This window comes from Stegostoma tigrinum, chromosome 25 (assembly GCF_030684315.1).
Source record: "Stegostoma tigrinum isolate sSteTig4 chromosome 25, sSteTig4.hap1, whole genome shotgun sequence".
NCBI lineage: Eukaryota > Metazoa > Chordata > Chondrichthyes > Orectolobiformes > Stegostomatidae > Stegostoma > Stegostoma tigrinum.
Window position 1 is genome coordinate 38,285,792 of NC_081378.1, and position 19,424 is coordinate 38,305,215.

The 19,424-nt window shown below is 39.2% G+C and overlaps 1 protein-coding gene across 1 annotated transcript in view; it reads right to left on the bottom strand.

The window, feature by feature from the left end:
• Nucleotides 1-2,530: 2,530 nt before the first annotated feature.
• LOC125463162 (mucin-2-like) overlaps nucleotides 2,531-19,424 on the bottom strand; it is a 40,988-nt gene continuing 24,094 nt past the window's right edge. The window contains exons 42-49 of the mRNA XM_059654780.1: nucleotides 19,336-19,392; nucleotides 19,194-19,250; nucleotides 11,513-11,569; nucleotides 9,686-9,744; nucleotides 7,716-7,817; nucleotides 5,307-5,358; nucleotides 3,245-3,353; nucleotides 2,531-2,842 (exon numbers count right to left, since the gene is read on the bottom strand). Of these exons, the coding sequence (XP_059510763.1) occupies nucleotides 2,698-2,842; nucleotides 3,245-3,353; nucleotides 5,307-5,358; nucleotides 7,716-7,817; nucleotides 9,686-9,744; nucleotides 11,513-11,569; nucleotides 19,194-19,250; nucleotides 19,336-19,392 (638 nt within the window). The 3' untranslated portion in view covers nucleotides 2,531-2,697. The remainder of the gene's footprint in view (nucleotides 2,843-3,244; nucleotides 3,354-5,306; nucleotides 5,359-7,715; nucleotides 7,818-9,685; nucleotides 9,745-11,512; nucleotides 11,570-19,193; nucleotides 19,251-19,335; nucleotides 19,393-19,424) is intronic.

Below are 19,424 nucleotides of genomic sequence, written 5' to 3' on the forward strand. Positions count from 1 at the left end.
TGAAGTAGCTGGAAAAAAAGAAAAATGGCTTATCTCTCCCATCATTTGCTTCAGGCTGTTGCCTCTAACCAGTCACTGAAAAACTGAACACTTAATTTGTTACCCACCCTGTGTCTTAGCAAAGAAGTGAAACGATCTGGAAATAAGGAGATTGGTGATTGGAAAAACTTGGAAGAAGCAAAATGGACAGTTCATCAAATCCTGTGGACCAGTTGTATTGAACTGCAGTTTCCTGTACATTTTTCTCCACCCACTGCATATATGTTTGGATGTGTGTAAAGGTTTAATATGGGGTTACAGTTTCAATTAGTAGAGGTATGCGTTAGTATTTAATATTATTGCTTGTCTGTGATTGGAATTGATTTATTTGTCATTAAGAATGGTTCTTGTTAATTACAGAAACCTGGTCAGTACAGTTTTGTGTTAGCCCAAGACAATTAGTCAGGTAAATTGGTAAATTTGAGTAATCTGATCAAATCCTAACTTTTGTGACAAATCTGGGTGTGGTGAAGCTCAAGTATCGGTGCACTTTCCCAAATGAATAATAATTCCTTACTCTCTGTTTCTAGAGGTCCAACACACGTTATTTCAATGTTACTTTTTCAAAAAATTCCTGTGGGAATTCTTGTTACCCTTTTTTTTATTCCTAGCTAGCTTCCTCTCATACTTTAATTTCTTCCTCCTAATTAACCTTTAAGACAGTAATTTTTTAAATATTCTGATGAATCATCTGACCTGTCACTCATCTTTCTGCAGTTATTTACACAAATGCCATCCTTGATTAACAGTGCTATCCTCCAACCCTTACCAAGCTTTGTTTTTTTTTGTTGAAAATCATTCTTGCTTCAATATTGAGAACCTTATTCTTATCAAGGAAGCTTCATACAATTGTTAGACCTTAGTTTATCCAAAGTTTTTAAAAGAAAAATTTTAATAAAAATATCAAATGAAATTTACATTAAATGAAAACACTAGCCCTTTGTTTGAGAGTCATGCAATTTCTGTTAGAAAAATGTTTCAGACCTTACTTGAAACTTCAGTTAGTGAGAAAAAAAAAGTTATTTTTCAGAGTGGAGAGAATTGTTATGTTCATCAGTACTATTTTCACTGCACTATTTATTAACTCTCCTCTCCCAACCACCTCTCTTCACACCCCAGCCCCTGCCATTTGCTTTTCCTTCGGGCTACCAGCAGTGAAATGACCAGCAAGATTCCACAGCTCATAAGACTAATTTAAACGTGGCTCAAGGCCTAATTTCCACGTTCCTCAGGCCCCATGTCAGACTCAGAGATCAGTCTTGGGCCTAGACCATGATGGCATTTGCACATAGGAAGTCAAGATCAACCATAATTCATGGTAAATAACATGTGAAGCCAGAGCAAGGAAACTGATCAGAAAGACAAAGATGAAAACACATGAGAGGGAGAGAGAAATACCTAATTGAATGGGATGAGGTTTTTTTTTATTCACTCCTAGAATGTGGGCATCATTGGCTCGACCAGCATTTCTTGCCCATCCCTTGTTACCCTTGAGAAGGTGGTGGTGAACTGCTTTCTTGAACCATTGCAGTTCACATGCTATAAGTTGACCCACAATGCCCTTAACGAGGGGTTTCCAGAGTTTTGAAGAAGAGGAAGTAAAGAGAATAGAGGAGAAGCATAATGGAGAACAGAGACGAAAGCCATGATCAGTCAGAAATTCGGAGACAAGTTCAAAGTAACACAGTTCCAGAAGGAGGGATGGAGAAACAACAAAACAGTGTTGAGGAGAACGAAAGATGTTCAAAGTGCTGACAATTTCTAGATGTCCAAACTAATGCTCAGTGACTAAATTATTTAACTGCTGCTGTGGGAGTTAAATGGTCTTGTAATATAAGAAGTCAAAGGCTTTCAGTAATTTTCCGAAGCGTATTCCACTTCAGCACACAGTAAATTCATGCCAACACTGAAGAGATTGCCATAACTATTGTCAGCAATAAGTGGTTCTGTAACTGGACTGTTAATCCAGAGACCCAAGTAATGTCCTGGGGACCCAAGTTCAAATCCCACCATGGCAGATGGCTGAGTTTGAATTCAATAAATATCTGGAATTAAGAATCTGATGATGACCATGAATCCATTGCTGATTGTTGGAAAGACACATCTGCTTCACTAATGTCCTTTAGAAAAGAAACCGCCATCTTTACCTGGTCTGGTCTACATGTTCCTTGAGACCCACAGCAGTCTGGGATAGGCTATAAACACAAGCCTGGTCAGCAATACTCTCATCCTGTGAATGAATTTTTTAAAAAAGGCTCCAAATGTTTGTTTCCGCATAGATTATTTGTTCAAGTCTGCACATCTGCACATTGGCAATATCTGCACTGTTGTAATGCTGTGCTAAAATCCATCAAACACCAGAAGAGTGACAAGTTGGAATATATCACTTGTGAAGACATTTATTTTAATTTAGTGTCACATAAAAGCCAATATAGTTGCAACAAAAGAGAAAGATTTCTCAAAACCATGACAACAGGGTATTTTACTTGAATTTTAAGTTTCATTTTGTTGTCATGCACATAATATTCTGATCAAGTTAATCGCTATATTGTTAAAGAAATGTTCTCAGTTTAAGTAAATTTCACTTTTCTGAACCATCAGAACATATGTGGGTGAGTGAATTCAATGTCACACTATTAATTACTGTTGGTGATGATTTTATTTGCATACACAGGACTTGATGTAGATATAGTTAATGATGTGCTGGGCAGTGCCACACTGCAGCTCGATTTGTCTTTCTTCTATCTCATCTTCTTGACAGCATGTACATGCGTGCTTTATATCACCTAGGTCAACATCGTACCTGAAAGATAACCAAATTGTTCATCACAGGAAAGTAAACATTAGCATCAAAACACTTTACTTATACTACAATTTTATCAAAGACTGTTAATGATAATTTCATTTGCTACCATAAATATGCTTGAAAATATGATTTCAAATTAACCAATAAATGAAAATTAGCAGGATGCTACTCTTGAAAGGGGAAGCATTCAAACGTAAGGCTACAACACTTCCAACAACATTACCAATTTACTCAAGAGCCATTACTAAAATGGCTTTCCAACTTTTCACACGCAGTCTCTAATTATAAGACATACAGAACTCACTAACTTAAAAGTATATTAATTTCCTTTGAATTTTACTCTTCAGCATTTGATAATATTTCCTCATTTATTTTGCAAATTTTCAAAAAAATACTTACTCAGCTGTTCCTCTACAATATCCTTCACATCTTCTGAGATCAATAACAGCTGGTTCACAGGATTCCTCCTTAATAGTTGTATTATAAGGGACGGGTTTACATAATTTGGCTGTGAAAATAAAGTTTGAATTAACAATAAAATAAATAGTAATTACAAGGAATTAAACACGATGTATGTGTTCAGTGTTCATTTCACAATATCCTAATTGCATTTGATATATCATAATTTACATCGTTTAATAATTATTTGTAATTGTATGACTGTTCATGATGGCATGTAATACTAACTAGACACTTATGTGTACTAACCACCCAACTGAGACTGACTCAGAAGCACATTACCATATTAGGTTATATTCTACTTACAGGTGCAGTTACATTCCACCTAAAGGTGCAGTTACATTCCACTTTAAGGTACATAACATGTGATGTACACAGCTCCATAAATATCACAGGTCAAAACTTTTTTACACTTCCATACCAAAAACAGAGCCTTTCAGATTAAAATGTAGCCTTGAATAGGTGTGATTCCCAACTGCTTACTCTAAACTCCTTTCCAGCTAGCATGGCTCCAACAATCATTTGAAGATAACAACTGGATTAGCTCTCTTCTTTAAAAGTCAAATGCTACTTCCTTGCAGACTTTCTCGTATTAGATTGAACATACTATGATTTGTAGGTGACAGGATTTACCTTGCCACAAGTTTTATTCAATGTCATTTTTCTAAGCAACCTTTAACCCAACAATAAAACTAACAGTGCCATGTCCAGAACCGCGTGACTTTGAATGAACGAGGGTATGAATGAAACTGACAGCACGACTATAACAGATTTACTGCGAAAATGAACGAATGAATGAGCGATAGTAAACAGAACCCCCAGATAGATGTCACTGAGAAACTGAATGAACAGGCAACAGTAAACAAAAGTCTCAGACAGTCGTGACTGATGGAAATACACACTTTTATTTCACACACAGATACATTTTTACCAATGTTCCAACTTTGGAGATAACACCTTTTGAATTATGCAAGGAATAACCAGACAGACACTCTAATCTCATTGGAATAACTGCTAACGCTGAGCAAGAACTTAAACCATCTCCGATTTCCTGCAGGATAGTTTTCAGTACAACAGCCATTACTTAGCACACAAGTGTAAGAATGTTGATGTATGTACAAGCTATGTATGAAAGAAGCTACTTTTGAGCTGTGATTTTGGGACTCTATTTTCGCCTCACATCGTGTTGCTGTGAATGTACAAAAAAGAGGCAATTTTCGCCACTCGCTGATCTCGATCATCTGGTTCTTTGAACACAATCCCACACATTCACTGCAGAAACTTAAACCCCTGATGTTTTAATTCAGAAGAATTATTTCTTTTTAATATTAAGTAACATTGCTAGCAATACTTTCACAAGACCACAAGATAGCTACGATGTAGATGGTAATTCAAGACATCTGGCTTCATCCTTTCAGGGAAAAAAACCTAATGCCAATCTTCAACTTCAGAATGTATAATACCCATTGCAATGTTTCAAAAAAAAAGTCACCTTAGTCCTATTTAATCTGAAGATTGCTGCATGTCAGGTGAGGGGAGACATTGAGAACAAGAGTCATTTGTGACAACCTCAGCTAGTGTGAGAATTGTGAACCCATGCTGTTGACATCACTCTATTTCATGAACCAGACATGCTACCAACTGACCTGTCAGTTAATAGTACTTTGATGACAAGAACTTCAGAATAGTTGAAAATATAAATGTCATTGGGTCAAAATCCTGGAATTTCCTCCCTCAGGGCATTGTGGGTCAACCCTCAGCAGGAAGACTGCAGCGGTTCAAGAAGGCCACCTTCTCAAGAGACCCCCAAGTCTCATGATTGAATAAAACAAATTATCACTTTTACTTTTACTTCATCCCTATTGTTCCCTGTCATAAAATTGGCTTTTCAAGATGGTTACATTTTAAAATGTCTCCTTTAACTTTGCTCTATAATGATAATAATTCTTTTGTGAAGAATAACAGGCAAATTAATTACAGGACAGAAATATTAGATAATTACCTTTTTTAGGACATGAATAGCAGCAATGAAATTCATCCCAGACTTTTTCAGACTAACGACAGAAAAAAGTGCATAATTAACATGCATGTCATTCAAATTATATGACATGTGAGATTAGGTGGTGATGTTTACAAGCTACTTACCAGAGGGTATCAATACCTATTCTGATCTAATGCTAATATAGGTCTGTGCTTTAGCAAGATTACATACATTATGACCAGAAATGTGGGAAGCCAGAAGAATTTTCTTTTCATTATTTTGGGAGCATTGCAGTAAGTCAAAATGATCCATTCAGTGCTATGAACTAAACTGTCTCAGCATAAACAAGTGGTCAAATCTTGGAGCTTAGTAACACACTGATTTTTTTCATTTAATTTTTGAATTATTAAGGAGTTCACGTGAATAATTTATAAGTCAAAACGTTTAGAAAAGCACTAACCACATTGGCATGTTAAGATTCTCAAATGAATTGCAGATATTTGGCCTTCTATCCAAAGTCAAATGGCATATTAGGCAGAAAATTATGGGTGGGATTTGAGCTGGGGCGGGGTGCAGCTATCACCTCCCACGACAAATGTCAGCAGCAAGTCAAAAGACCAAAAAAGTTCCACCTCAAAACCATAGTATGCTGTGGATGTGTTCAAGTGCTGGAAAATTGGGAGCCAGCCTCTGCCCCTCCTCAGGAACTACCTGTCATTCTGATTGGACTAGAATGCTGCAAAGGGTGTTGCTGAGATGATAGAAAGACCCATGAAGGAGGCCTGATGGAACTCTTGGATCTCGGTAAGTTGGTAAGCATGGGCAGGGAGAGTTTGCTCACTTTAGGGAAGGAGGAGGGGCGAGGGGATAGGGAGATAGATTTTGGTATACGTGTGGATAGGAAAGAAGGGGCGGACTTTCTTCTCATGAGATGCTACAAAGAGAAAAGGACACTCGTTAAATACAGAACACTTTTGGCCTGCTGGTTTTGTTGGGTTGCCTTTGTCTAACCTTTTACTCGTGCCCACCTGCACACACCAACTGTAATGATGTGGGCAGCTTAATATTAGGATCAGTTGAGCTTTTCACAAGCTCAATTCTTATTTCTGTATATGTTATGGGTGGGCTGCTGACTTTGGAACACACCCACCCTCCATGTGACTGGGGTTGGTGGACGGGTATTGAGCTAGCCACACAACCTGTTTTCCATGCCCCCCTTACGAAAACATATCCACCAGGGTAATATCTAGCCCATTGTCTTGAATTTGATATTGTATTTAATGTGACTTCAAACAGGGCAAGCATAAAAACACAATGGATACAAGATTACATCTCAGCTTAAAACTAAAAGACTGACGTATGAAGAAGGGCTAACTATTTTAAAATGTAATGTTATTGTATACATAAAGAATTTAGATAATGTCATTTGGAAGGACCAATCAACAATATAAAAAGGACAATCAGATACTACAGTCAGGAAATAGCTAAGGGTTCTCACACACATGAAAAAGGTTAAGTAACATTTAAAGGACAGATTGAATTCCTTGTCCAGGTGTGAAGGATCAAGTCATGACAGATACTACACTAATATTTGCCAATACTTTTTAAAAATGGCGATTAAATGAGGAATTTGAAGTTTGGTTACTGGACCTGAAACATTAACTCTGCTTTCTCTCTATTGACACTGCTTGACCTGCTCAGTTTTTCCAGCAATTTCTGTTTGTGGTTCTGATTAAATCAAATATGTTGCTTTAAAAGGGAAGGATATAGCAAAGTTGACATTTTTTAAAGAGTCTTGTAGAAAAGGAATTGATTCTGCAAAAACAATTTCTGTAACATTATTAAATTACTGAAGCCACCAGGCACAGAAACTTTTAAGCCTAAGTTACCAGCCCCAGAAAAAGTTCAAGCTTGACATTTTCATTATTCATTAACAATGAAAGTTAGATGATTGTTAGGAGGAATATATGAAGTAACATAATTAATTAGGATGATATGTAAGGTAAGAGTAGACAAGTAAGTCTTTTATGATCTAATTTGAAGAAACAATAAATACACTCAAAATCAATGCTAAGAAATACTTGGGTTAATTAGGGACATTACGTATACATTTTTAAAAAGACAAATCAAGTTTAAAATGTGTACGTGAGAGATTTAATTAGGAGACGATCTGAATTTTTAGAAAGAAAACAATGTCTGTGTCATTTAAATGGTTTAAAACTAGGTGTCTTACAAGGTACTTATCAGAATAGTTCACATGTATAGTATGGAAATTGGTTAGAATGGATGGAACATTGTCTATGACACTAACATTGATTCAGCAACAGAAAACATGATAACTAGGCACAACTGAGCCTGGAAGTCCAATTTAACCTAAATTTTGTAAAACATATGGACCACAGCAAACATATCCCCTTTCACAACACTAACCTCAGGACACTCTGGGTTAAATGTACACTCCACTTTATGAACTATTTGCACATTATTTTCACAGCTGTAGGAAACACATGAGTTATTTGGATCCAGTCCAATCTAGAAAAGAAGAGATATGAAAACAATTGTGATGATATGAAAATGTTAACAATATAAAAACATACGATTTTTTGATTGTTATGAACTGATAGGATTTTCACATTTCAGGTTTAAGGTAATTAATGATGGCAATAAGTAGGGGCACTGGGCTTTGTAAACTATGGGTATTAAGGGTATTATTTAATAATAAGTTGGGCAAAACTACAAAAACTATGACGCTGATAGCCTGTGGCAAGTCAGTAGTGAGATGATGGAGCAGAGGCAGTGGGGATCAAGAGTTTGGGCCCAGCACATGGAGAAAGTGAGCCTAGTGCAGGAGAGAGAGTGAGCACAGCACTAGGGAGAGAGTGAACACAGTGCAAGAGAGTGATTGAACCCATGTTGGAAGATGGATTGAACACAGTTTGGGAGAGAGATTGAAAGCAGTGCTAGGGAGAGATTTGAGCCCAGCATGGGACAGCGATTGATAGCAGTGTGGGCAAGAGATTGGATGCAGGGTTAGGGAGAGATTGAGCCAGGCGTGGGAGAGATTGAACATAGCATGGGAGAGAGATTGAGCCCAACATGGGGAAAACCCAGCATGGAGTGCCTGCAGGCCCATGGTTAAAGAAGGTCTGTAATTTGGAACTTTCAACTTCATTTCTTATTTACTACTTTATATTAACAACTTTAATGTTGAACTTTTTTTTTACTTAAGATTTTGTACGTAGGTACCTTGTACCTAAAATGGCGCCATCAGTGGCAACATTGTAAATTTTTCACTGTATTCCTGTTTCTTTGGACTAGAGTACACGTGACAATAAAACTTAATTTTAAATTCCGATTTGTGCTTTATATAGTTATGAAATGAGTTTTGTTAAACAAATATTGTCAGAGCAGCTGTCAACAATAAACTGGGAGAGATACAAGGATCCTGTACTGGTACGAATCTATTCCAAAGGGCTGGTTTCAAAGTACTTAGGCTTCATGAAGGCTATGTAACATTGGACAACTCACAAAACAATGAGCGCTGGAAGCTTTCATGCTGTGATTAAGGTACAAACAAGGAACTAAAGTAGGCCACTCGGCTCTTCGAGTTTGCTCCACCTTGGCAATCAAGAATCTATCTACCTCTGCCTTAAAATATTTAAAGATTCTGAATTCACCACTTTTTAAGTCAGAATTCCAAAGATTCAAAATATGCAGAGAAAAAACATGTTTCTTCTCCTCATTATAATGTTTTCAATGGACACCCCCTTATTTTTAAACTATGTTCCTTAGTTCTAGATTTTCCCACAAGCGGAAACATCCTTTCCACATCCTACCGGTCAACTCCCCTCAAGACCTTACATGTTTCAGTTAAGTCATCCTTGAATCTTCTAGACCTCAGAGTATACAGGAGTAGCCAATCTAACCTATTGTCACAAGACAATCTGCTCATTCCAGGTATTAGTCTAATAAACCTTCTCTGATCTGATTTTAATGCATTAACATCATTGCATAAGTGCGATGATCAGTACTGTATATAGTATTTCAGATGTGATCTCACCAATGCCCCGCATAACTGAAGCATAATTTCCGTATTCTTGCATTCAATTTCCCTTGCAATAAACCATGACATTCTATCAACTTTTCTGATTACTTGCTGTACCTCAATACCATCGTTCTATGATTCCCTCACTAGAACACTCAGATCTCTGCAACCTCTCACCATTTATTATTTTTTATTCCTGCCAAAATGGGCAATTTTACATTTTCCCTCTGTTGCATTCAATTTGCCAGTTGTTCATTCATTCACTTAAAATTTCTGGGACAGTTTATTTATTGTCTCAAGAAAACCAGATTCTTACACAGGAAACTATAAATTAATAGCACTGAATCTGACGTACCTTACATGTAGGTGTTACAGTTTCAGGTGTAGGACTTATAAGGGTTGAAAGGCTGGTACCTTCAGAGAAAAAAAAATCAAGCTTTGAAACAGCAACAAAGAAAGTATCTGAAATTTAGATGCCTTGATAGGAATTAAACTCAATAGATCTTGGACAGAATTCAGAGAGGAGAGCAGATTGACTATTTTAAGTCACGTTTAAGTTCTGTTGGAAGGAGGGGTTTAAGATACATCCATGTGATCAAAGATATAAGATGTTATACACCTCCTTATATTTCATTTATTTGGATCTCAGAAACTAAAGGCAACAATGCACGAGATTCAAAAACTCCCCAGATTTCCAGATGCAATGGTATCTCAACTCATATTTGAATATTTCCTTGCAGTCATGTCTATGGACACTGCACATCAACACAGAACATCCATGGGATCTTTGCCAAATTCTAAGAGAGATCTGAAAGGGAGATCTTCATAAAATCTATGAATGTTGATGAGGCATGGGTTTCTGTTGAGTGCACTGGTTTCCTCCCACAGTCCAAAGATGTGCAGGTTAGGTGGATTAGCTGTGCTAAATTACCCACAGTGTTCAGGAATGTGTAGGTTAGCTGTGTTAATCATGGGAAATGCAGGGTTATGGGGATAGGGTGGATGGGTCTGGGTGGGAAGCTATTTGCAGTGTCAGTGTGGATTCACTGGGCTAAATGGCCTGTTTCCACACTGTAGGGATTCTATTCTACTCTATTTTATTCTCATACCTGGAGTACTGTATACAGTTTTGATCCCTGTATTTAAAAAAGGATGGACTTGCATTGGAGGTAATTTAAAAGAGATTGACTGGGCTGATTCTTGGGATGAAGGGATTAATTTATCATTAACAGTTAAACAAGTGAATCTTATTCATTATAGTTTAGAAGTATATGGAATGAGTTTACTGAAAAGCACAAGAATTTCTGAGTGTGCTTGCCAATATTGAGAAAATATTTCTATTAGTTGGGGAATATCAAACTAAGGGACAGAGTTACAGCTTGTGGACATTTATTTAACACAGCTGCAAAGGAATTTTTTTTCTCTGAGGTGGCAGTTAATGTCTGGAATTCTATGCCTCAGAGAGTCACGGATCTCGATCACTGGAAGGATTCAACGAGGTGATAGATATTTGAAGTATTGGGGAAGTTGATGGCTATGCTGAGTTGGCGTGTAAAAGAAGAGTTAGGGTTTGTGGCAGACAGGCTGTGATTGTGTTGAATGGTGAGGCATGTGCGAAGGGTTAAATGATATACTCCTGTTCCGATTTCTTATGTTATTATGTAAGTTTCTTGAAGATTCGGGAAATACATGTTGTGGCTCAGAAGACAGCACTGTATTTCAGGTTCTGCCACAGCAAGCAGAATCAAAGAAGGGTCACTGGAATCAAAACATTAAATCTGCCTGCTCTCCACTGATGCTGCCAGATCTACTGAGTTTTTCCAACAATTCCAGTTTTTACTTCAGATTTCCAGCATCTGTAGGTATATATTTTGTTATCAAGAAATGGACTTTGCTGTGTCTGGACATTTATTCATTTCCAGTATTCTAATTTATCACTTTCAGTTCCCACCGGTCCTTCACAAATCACAATTAATACAGAAATCAGGTTAAGGAAACCCCATATATTCCAAGTGATAATGAGAAATACTCTCTTGTATTGGTTATTTCAAAATGTAAGCCTGGCTGTCTTTATAGTACTTGTCAGTACTTTGTAACTTAACAAACAAGGTATCCTGAGTAATAAAAATCTAATTACTGTAGCTTAATTTCAACTGTTGGAGAGAAAATTAGCTGTGCTAACCAGTAGTGGAGGTCTCAGGTAATACTGATGTTCCTGTCATTGCGGTTGATGTTGACCCTAAATAGCAGAGAAAAATGTTAGAGAACGTTCATTCATATCTTATAAGTTAAATACTAAGTACATTTTAGACGTTATTCTTACTTGATCACAACTGAAACATTGAGTCATAAATGCTCCTACAGATGTAATGGTCAAATCAATAATACAGCTGTCACAGCCGCGCAGTTTAGCATTTTTTAAATTCATTAATGGGTTGAGGGTGTCACTGGCATTTACTGCCCATCCCTAAATGCCTAAATGTCTAAAGGGCAGTTCAAGGGTCAACAACATGGCAAAAGTAAGTATGACTTTTTGAAATAGACATAGCATCTTACAAATTGGTTCCCAGAAGTCTCTTGTTGGTGCATTATTTCAGTACAATCCAGAAAGAGAAACTTGTAGAATTTGATTAACTTTTTGGTCCTTCTAAAGGTGAGAAAGTTCAAAGCTTCTGAGAAAATGGGAGACTGGAAGACTAACACAGGAACTTCCAGCATCATTGACTTTGCTGGTTCAAACAATGATTCAGCGAAGTTAGCATGACAGCTATCTTAAGTGTTCTTTCCTACACAGCAGACTGTGAGACAGTATTTTGCTTACACTCCAAGAAAATGTCAGAGAAACCGTAAGAGAGAAAGAGTTGTCACCAAACTGAACATGACAAGAAAGGCAATCCAGCTAAAAAACTGCTATACTGAAGTAGGCAACGAAAAACAACAACCTATAGTGTTGTAGAAGTAAAATAAATGAGCTTTCACTCCTTCCCAGAATCTGATTGCTCAGTCCCATGGGACAGACTGGAACTATTCACCTGTTGAAACATCGCATCGGCTGAACGCTGACTTTGAGTTTCCAACCCTTTTCTATGGCAAAAAGTATCAAACAACATCCATATTTATGAAAGCTATTCCATTCAAAATTCATTCAGCCCCCTCAAAATTAAGGCGCATCAGTCATCAGAGAGGAAGTTAAAACCCAACATGTTTGAGCTCACATTAGCTACCACAGGGTGCAAGATGTTTTGAAAATGACAGCAAGCATTCCCTATTTCCTGTCATTCTGCTGATTTCTCATCAGAAACCAATGTCTATACACAGGTTGAAAGTGGCTTGCTAATATCGAATAATATGTAATAATGCATTTTATAATACTGATTTTTTTTTAAATGGCAGCAGGCCTGCCCGCCAGTTCACTGTCTCTCTCTTTCTTTGTCTTTCCTTTCTTGTTTCTCCCTTCTCTCTCACTCTCTATAGTAGTTCAAACTCCCACCCCCACCCCCCCGCCCAATGCTTGTAATTCCTTGCCTAAGGAGTCAGGAAGGAGCCAGATCGCGACTGGGAATCACATGGTGGGAGCTGAAAGTGTGGGCTTTGTCCAGCAGTAATGGCAGATCCAGCATGGGCCAGACCAACAGCGACGGATCAAAAGGGATGTGGTGAGAGCGGGCCTGTGAGACAGTGCCAGTAAGATTGGGCCAGTCAGACAGCTCACAGCAGAGCACCAGCAGAGACATGACAAGGGCTGGAAAACCCTGAGTGTGAATGCAGCAGTGGAAAGGAAGTTGGACTCTCTTAAATTATCTTTTTTTTCCTTCTTCTCTTATTCTAAGTTAATGTGAATGGTGCCACATATGCACAGCAAAGATGCACACTGTTCACTGTATTTTTTTACATTTTTTAACATTAAATCTTTACATTTTACATCTTAAATTGCCTAAGAGTAGGTAAACTCTGATTTTAAACCTCCGCTGCCTTGTGGCCATACCCAATCACGGGAAAGGCGTCAGGACTAAACCCTGAGTATAAATCCGGATCCGGAGTCCCTAAGGCAGTCCGATGTTATATCCAACCTCGTTCTGGCAACTCCTGCGACGACACCGGCGCCAAGCTGTATCGGCCCCTGCCCTTCCCTTGGACAACACTGGTGGCGTGGAGAGGGGAGGCGTGCTGCAAGGGCAACTGCCAATCTCTCAAAAAATCCTGCCCAGGCCTGTGCCCTGGAGAGGACACTCCAGCGTCGCCTCACCGCGGCGGCAAAACACAGAAAGCAGGAGTCTACTGGTTATAAACATCGCTCGATTGGCTTGAAGCAAGGTGTCTGGGGTTGCTTTCAGCAGAGGGAGAGGCCATCGTGCCTAACTGGACAGCTACCACCCGCCTCAGGCTGGGCAGCCCCCAGCCAATTAGGTGCTGTCCTGCCACAGTCCGCCCACTCCACTGGGTGCATGGGGCTTAGGGATATACATTTCGGAAATGACTGCCAGACTACTCAGACCTCTTGGCATCATGGTAGCCCACAAACCCACCACCACACTAAAACAGCAGCTAATGAGCTTAAAAGCCCCTATACAGACAACAAGCAAAACGAACGTCATCTACAAAATACCTTGCAAGAACTATGACAAACACTACATTGGACAAACAGGCAGAAAGCTAGCCACCAGGATACGTGAACATCAATCAGCCACAAAAAGACATGATCCACTGTCACTAGTATCCTTACATATAGATGAGGAAGGACACCACTTTGATTGGGACAACACATCCATCCTAGGACAAGCCAAACAGAGACTCGCACGAGAATTCCTAGAAGCATGGCATTCCAACCTGAACTCCATCAACAAACACACTGATTTGGAGCCCATCTACCATCCTCTGAGAAAAAGAACAGGAAATGACATCACCAACACAGAAAATGACATCACCAACCCAAGGAAACCTAAATAGATAAATAGAAAGCGGGACATAACACCAGCGCTTCGTCGGAGGGTCACTGATGATGTTACCTAGAATGGTGACGAAATGTCTGAAAACTAACCTTCCAGCTCAGCGAGCAAACTCACCACCAGAACCTCAACCTGAGCTACAAATCTTCTCAAAACACACTAGTAAGGGAGATTGTACAGATATAGAACTATATGCTGTCACATGTAGTGCAACATGAATCGAAGATCATGATTGTGGCCATCTTCATGGATATGGAACTTGGCTATCAGTTTCTGCTCAGCTATTCTGTGTTGCGTATCTCAAAGGCCGTCTTCGAGGATGCTTATCTGAAGATCAGCGGCTGAATGTCCTTGACTTCAAAGGGGTTCCCCGAATGGGAAGGAACATTCCTGATGGGGATTGTTGCATGGTGTCTATGCATCTGTTGTTGTAGCATCTGCATGGTCTTGCCAATATACCATGCTGTGGAGCATCCTTGCCTGCAGTGTATGGGATAGGCAACATTTGTAGAGTCACATGAGCATCTGCCTTGTAGATGGTGGATGGTGTAATGGTTGTATCCACCTTAATGTTTTGACATGCCTTGCAGAGGTTCTCATGGCAAGGTTCTGTGGTGTTATGGTCAATGTTGCCCTAAAGGCTGCGTAGTTTGCTGCAAATAATGGTTTATTTAAGGTTGGGTGGTTATTCGAGGGTGAGAGGTGGAGGTGTAGGGATGATCTTGGTGAGATACTCATTGCCATTGATGACATGTTGAAGGCTGCGAAGAATATAATGTAGTATCTCTGGCGCAGGGAAGTACTGGATAATGAAGAGTGCCCTATCAGTCATATCCTGTGTCGGTCTTCTGACGAGGTCGCTGCGATTTTTCATTGCGGCACATCAGAATTGGCAATCAAGGAGTTAAGCATCATATCCCGTTCTTATGAGAGAGTCCTTAAAATCTTCAGGTGTTCAATGCATTCACCCTCATCTGACCAGATCCTGTATATGCACAGGGCTTGTCCCTAGGGGATGGCTTCTTTAATATGTTTTGGGTGGAAGCCAGAGAAGTGCAGCATTGTGAGATTATCAGTGGGCTTGCAGTGCAGTGAGATACAGAGGTGTCTTTCCTTGATGGAAATATGTATGGCCCAGAATGAGATTGATTCTGAAGTCGAAGGTAAGTCTGATGGTGGGATGAAACTTGTGATATCGCTGTGTAGTCATTTCAGTGATTCCTTACCATGAGACCAAAGTAAGAAAATTTCATCAATGTATCTGGTGCATAGTATTGGTCAGAGGTCCTTCACAGCAAAGAAGTCTTACTTGAACTTGTACATCAAAATATTGGCATATTGGGACGAAAATCTGGTCCCCATGGCTGTTCTCTGTCTCTGGATAAAGAGCTAGCTGTCGAAGATGATAACGTTTTGGTTGAGGATGAAGCAGATGAGTTGTAGGATGGCATCTGGAAATTGGCAGTTGTTGGTAATAAGTACCGAGGCTGATGTGGCAATGCCATTGTGGGGAATGCTGGCATATAGTGCTGAAACAGCCATTGTGATGAGGAATGTTCCTGGTTTGACTGGTCCGTGGGTGTTGAGTTTCTGTAAGGAATCTGTAGCGTTGTGACAGAACCTAGGGGTTCCTTGTACAATGAGTTTCAATATGCCCTTGACATACCTGGAGAGATTCTCACTGAGGATCCTGTTTGTTCACTTGTCAGTAAGCTTCTTTGCAGTAGTCTGTTCTTTTCTGTATGACAATGGCTCCTCCTTTGTTTGCTGGTTTGATGACAATGTTGCAGTTGGTCTTGAGTGCAAGGATGGCATTATGCTGTGCTTCAGTGATGTTCTTTGCTATCTTGTCAGCGCAGCTGATGAATCCAGCATTAACCCATGCCCTGACCTCTTCAGCGTACATGTCGAGCCTAGGGTAGCAGCCTTCTGAAGTGGTCCAATTCAACTCTTTCTTCTTTGGTTGCTGTACTGCAGATCTCTCTGTCAATTTTTCCAGTTCATTGGTTATCCCATTGGGCTCAATGTTGACATCTTGGGGTTTGTGGAAGAATTCCCAGAGCCTAGTTTGCCTGATAATTTCCTTTGTTTCTGCCACAAGACCAACGTTGCATTTTGGTTTCGGGGCAGAAATTGAGGCCTTGGCTCAGACCTTCGAAGGGTGTGGTCAGACATGTTGATGATTCAACCATGGTACCAAGGGAGGCTTCATTATTCCTGGTGGTGGTGCCAAGTTTCTCCAGTTTCTTGTTCTTGGTGTGCATGTAGGCAGTGTAGTTCCATTGCGTCATCTGCTTGGCAGTGTCTCATAGTTGGTCCGCTGTATCCTGAGTGCATAGTGAGAATATGGACTCTATCTCAATTTCAAGGTTGCGGCATCTGCTGTAGAATTGGTGTACGAGATGATTGAGGAATGTGCAAGAGGTGCGACGGCAGAGTCTCTTAGTGTAATCTGTGTTGTTTGTCGACTTGAATGGGTTCATGATCTGTAGCCCTTTTGGGGTTTTCTTCTTAGAAATCCTCTCCACTTTGAGCTGGCAGTTTGTGGTGTCAATCGTAGCCATGGTGTAGAGATGCCCGTGTTGGACTGGGGTGGACAAAGTCAGAAGTCACACAACACCACATTATAGTCTAACAGGTCTAATTGAAATCACAAGCTTTCACAGCATAATCCCTACAACAGATGAAGTGAAAGAAAAGCACACAGACACAGAATTTGTAGGCAGAAAGATTAAGGGCCGAGAGTTCAAACGCTCGTACAAGTGGTATGAGAGAAGTGTCCAATAATAAGTCTCTGCAGGTGATCAGAAGTGTTAGATGGTGTGAGTAAAGTGTCAACAGATGAATAATAAGCAAAGGGATGGCCTATAATTCGATTAAATGAGGCAGAGAGATAATTACAAAAATATAAAAATATGGTGGTGACAAACCAAATGACTGGAAATAACATGATAGCTGTAAGAGTCACATGCTGAGGGTCTAATCAAAGTAATAACTAATCCAAATCAGTACAAACTAATTAAGATAGACTGATCATAAAAATTTATCAAGGTGATGCCGTCAAAACAGGACAGAAAGGAAGATTTTACAGATACGGAACAGTGTTTTAGGGTCACACATAACAAGACATGAACTCAAGGTCATGATTGTGACCATCTTCATGGATACGCAAGTTCGCATAATTTTGAATTACTTATTGCTTTGGTTAGACCCTTGGTATGTGACTCTTATACCTTAAGATACTTATTATTTGACACACCACTCACACCATTTGTATGATCTTTTGACCTCTCTGCCCTTGATCTCTCTGCCAATAAATTCTGTTCCTGTGTGCTTCTGTCTCATTTCACCTGATGATGGGGCTAAGCCCCAAAAGCTTATGATTTCAAATTAACCTGGTGGGTGATAAACTGGTGTTGTGTGACTTCTGAATGTCCACCAAAGACCAACACCAGCACCTTCATATCAGGTTACTGCTTGAGAAGTGGAAAGTCAACATTCCAATGGTTCGGCAAAGTACTTTCAGTTTCAAACCACAAATACTTCAAGAACATATGAGGCAATGTAATGCCATCACACCTTACACCAGAGGGCACAGAGAATGCCTTGAAGAATGATATCGAGCATTCACCTTTCCCTGTCATTCTATAATTCATGCTCACAAATATTAGAAGATCTTCAATATTTACATAAAGGATCATTTGAATAAGTAAAGAGAAAATGTAATGGTTCCAAGAAGTGGAAGTCTTGACCAAGCTACCGCAAATTCAAGTTGATTTGCATGCAGGAAGAACAAATTAACAGCAAACACTTCCAAAATTCTTTCCAACCCACCAATCTCTTTGTATCAACAGCAAACTTGGTTTTACAGCACACTGTGGGATTTTAAAAATTAAAAATTGATCATCAAAATTGCTCGCTGAACACTCTTCACCAAATTATTGACATTCAGTAATGTTGTGGATTTTGGTCACAAAGCGCCGGTCCATTCAACTTTTCAAGTGCTAAATCCACAAGCAAAAAATAGCTTTGTCCACAATCTACATGACAGAATCCTTTCATTAGGAATTCTTCGAATGAGAAGCTTTGCTTTGCTCACAGGATTTACAATTGTTATAATCATCACAAACGTGATTTGAAAAATTCAACTGTTGTTTTGGCAAAAAAATGAAATCAGCTTTCTGGTGTAATTGTCAGCCAGCTCCAACTTTGCAACAGTGGAAAATTAACCTCCCTGTAATGCCCAAACTTAATTTGCAATACTTCCTACCAAACCACAAATGAACACTGTAAATACCCTTCCTCTCTACTGCTCAATACATTTTCAAATTTATCAAAAGTTCTAATATGTTACTACACATCAAAACTGTTGCTCTTTTTACTCAAAATCTAGCAAGAGTGACCCATGGACTGTATCCCTGACATTTATCAAACTTAAACAACACCACATATCTTTTCTAAAAGCCATCCATGATGGTGCTTGAGATGTCAAATATCTACAAAAAGTCAATATTCCAATAGCATTGCAAAATGTTGGTGTTTCAGTTTCAAACCACATTTAATTGAAAAACACATGACATGAGGTAATACCATCATTCTATGTGCGAAGTTTATGCCATACGCACAGAAAATGCCCTGAAGCATAACATCAAGCATTCGCTTTCAGCTGTCATTCTGTCATTGCACATTTTTCCCATAAGAAAATAATGTCGGGACCCAGGACAAAAGAGGCACAGTAAACGAATGAGAACCTCACACACAGAAATGCTGAATTTCTCCTGAGTTCATGAAAGGTACATTTCAAAAAGAATGGACTGACATGTGTGACTTACTTCATTCACTGCCAACAATAAGGGGTTATACTGGCCCTTGCTTCTAAGGCAAAGTACTCCTGACAAAAAGAAAACTGCTACTCACCACTAATCGGAGTAACATGACCAACAGTTATGGGTATCTCTGTGCCTGGACTTGGGCCTATATAAGTAGAGAACACAATCAATGGTGCAAAATTCTAACGTTGCACTTATTTGACAGCATGCTTTAAGTTACTAGTACTTACTAGTATGGATGGTCGCAGGAGAAGTTAGTGCACCTGTCACAGTTGTTGGACCATGTGCTGAATTGCAGATGAAAATTATGTATTTTTAA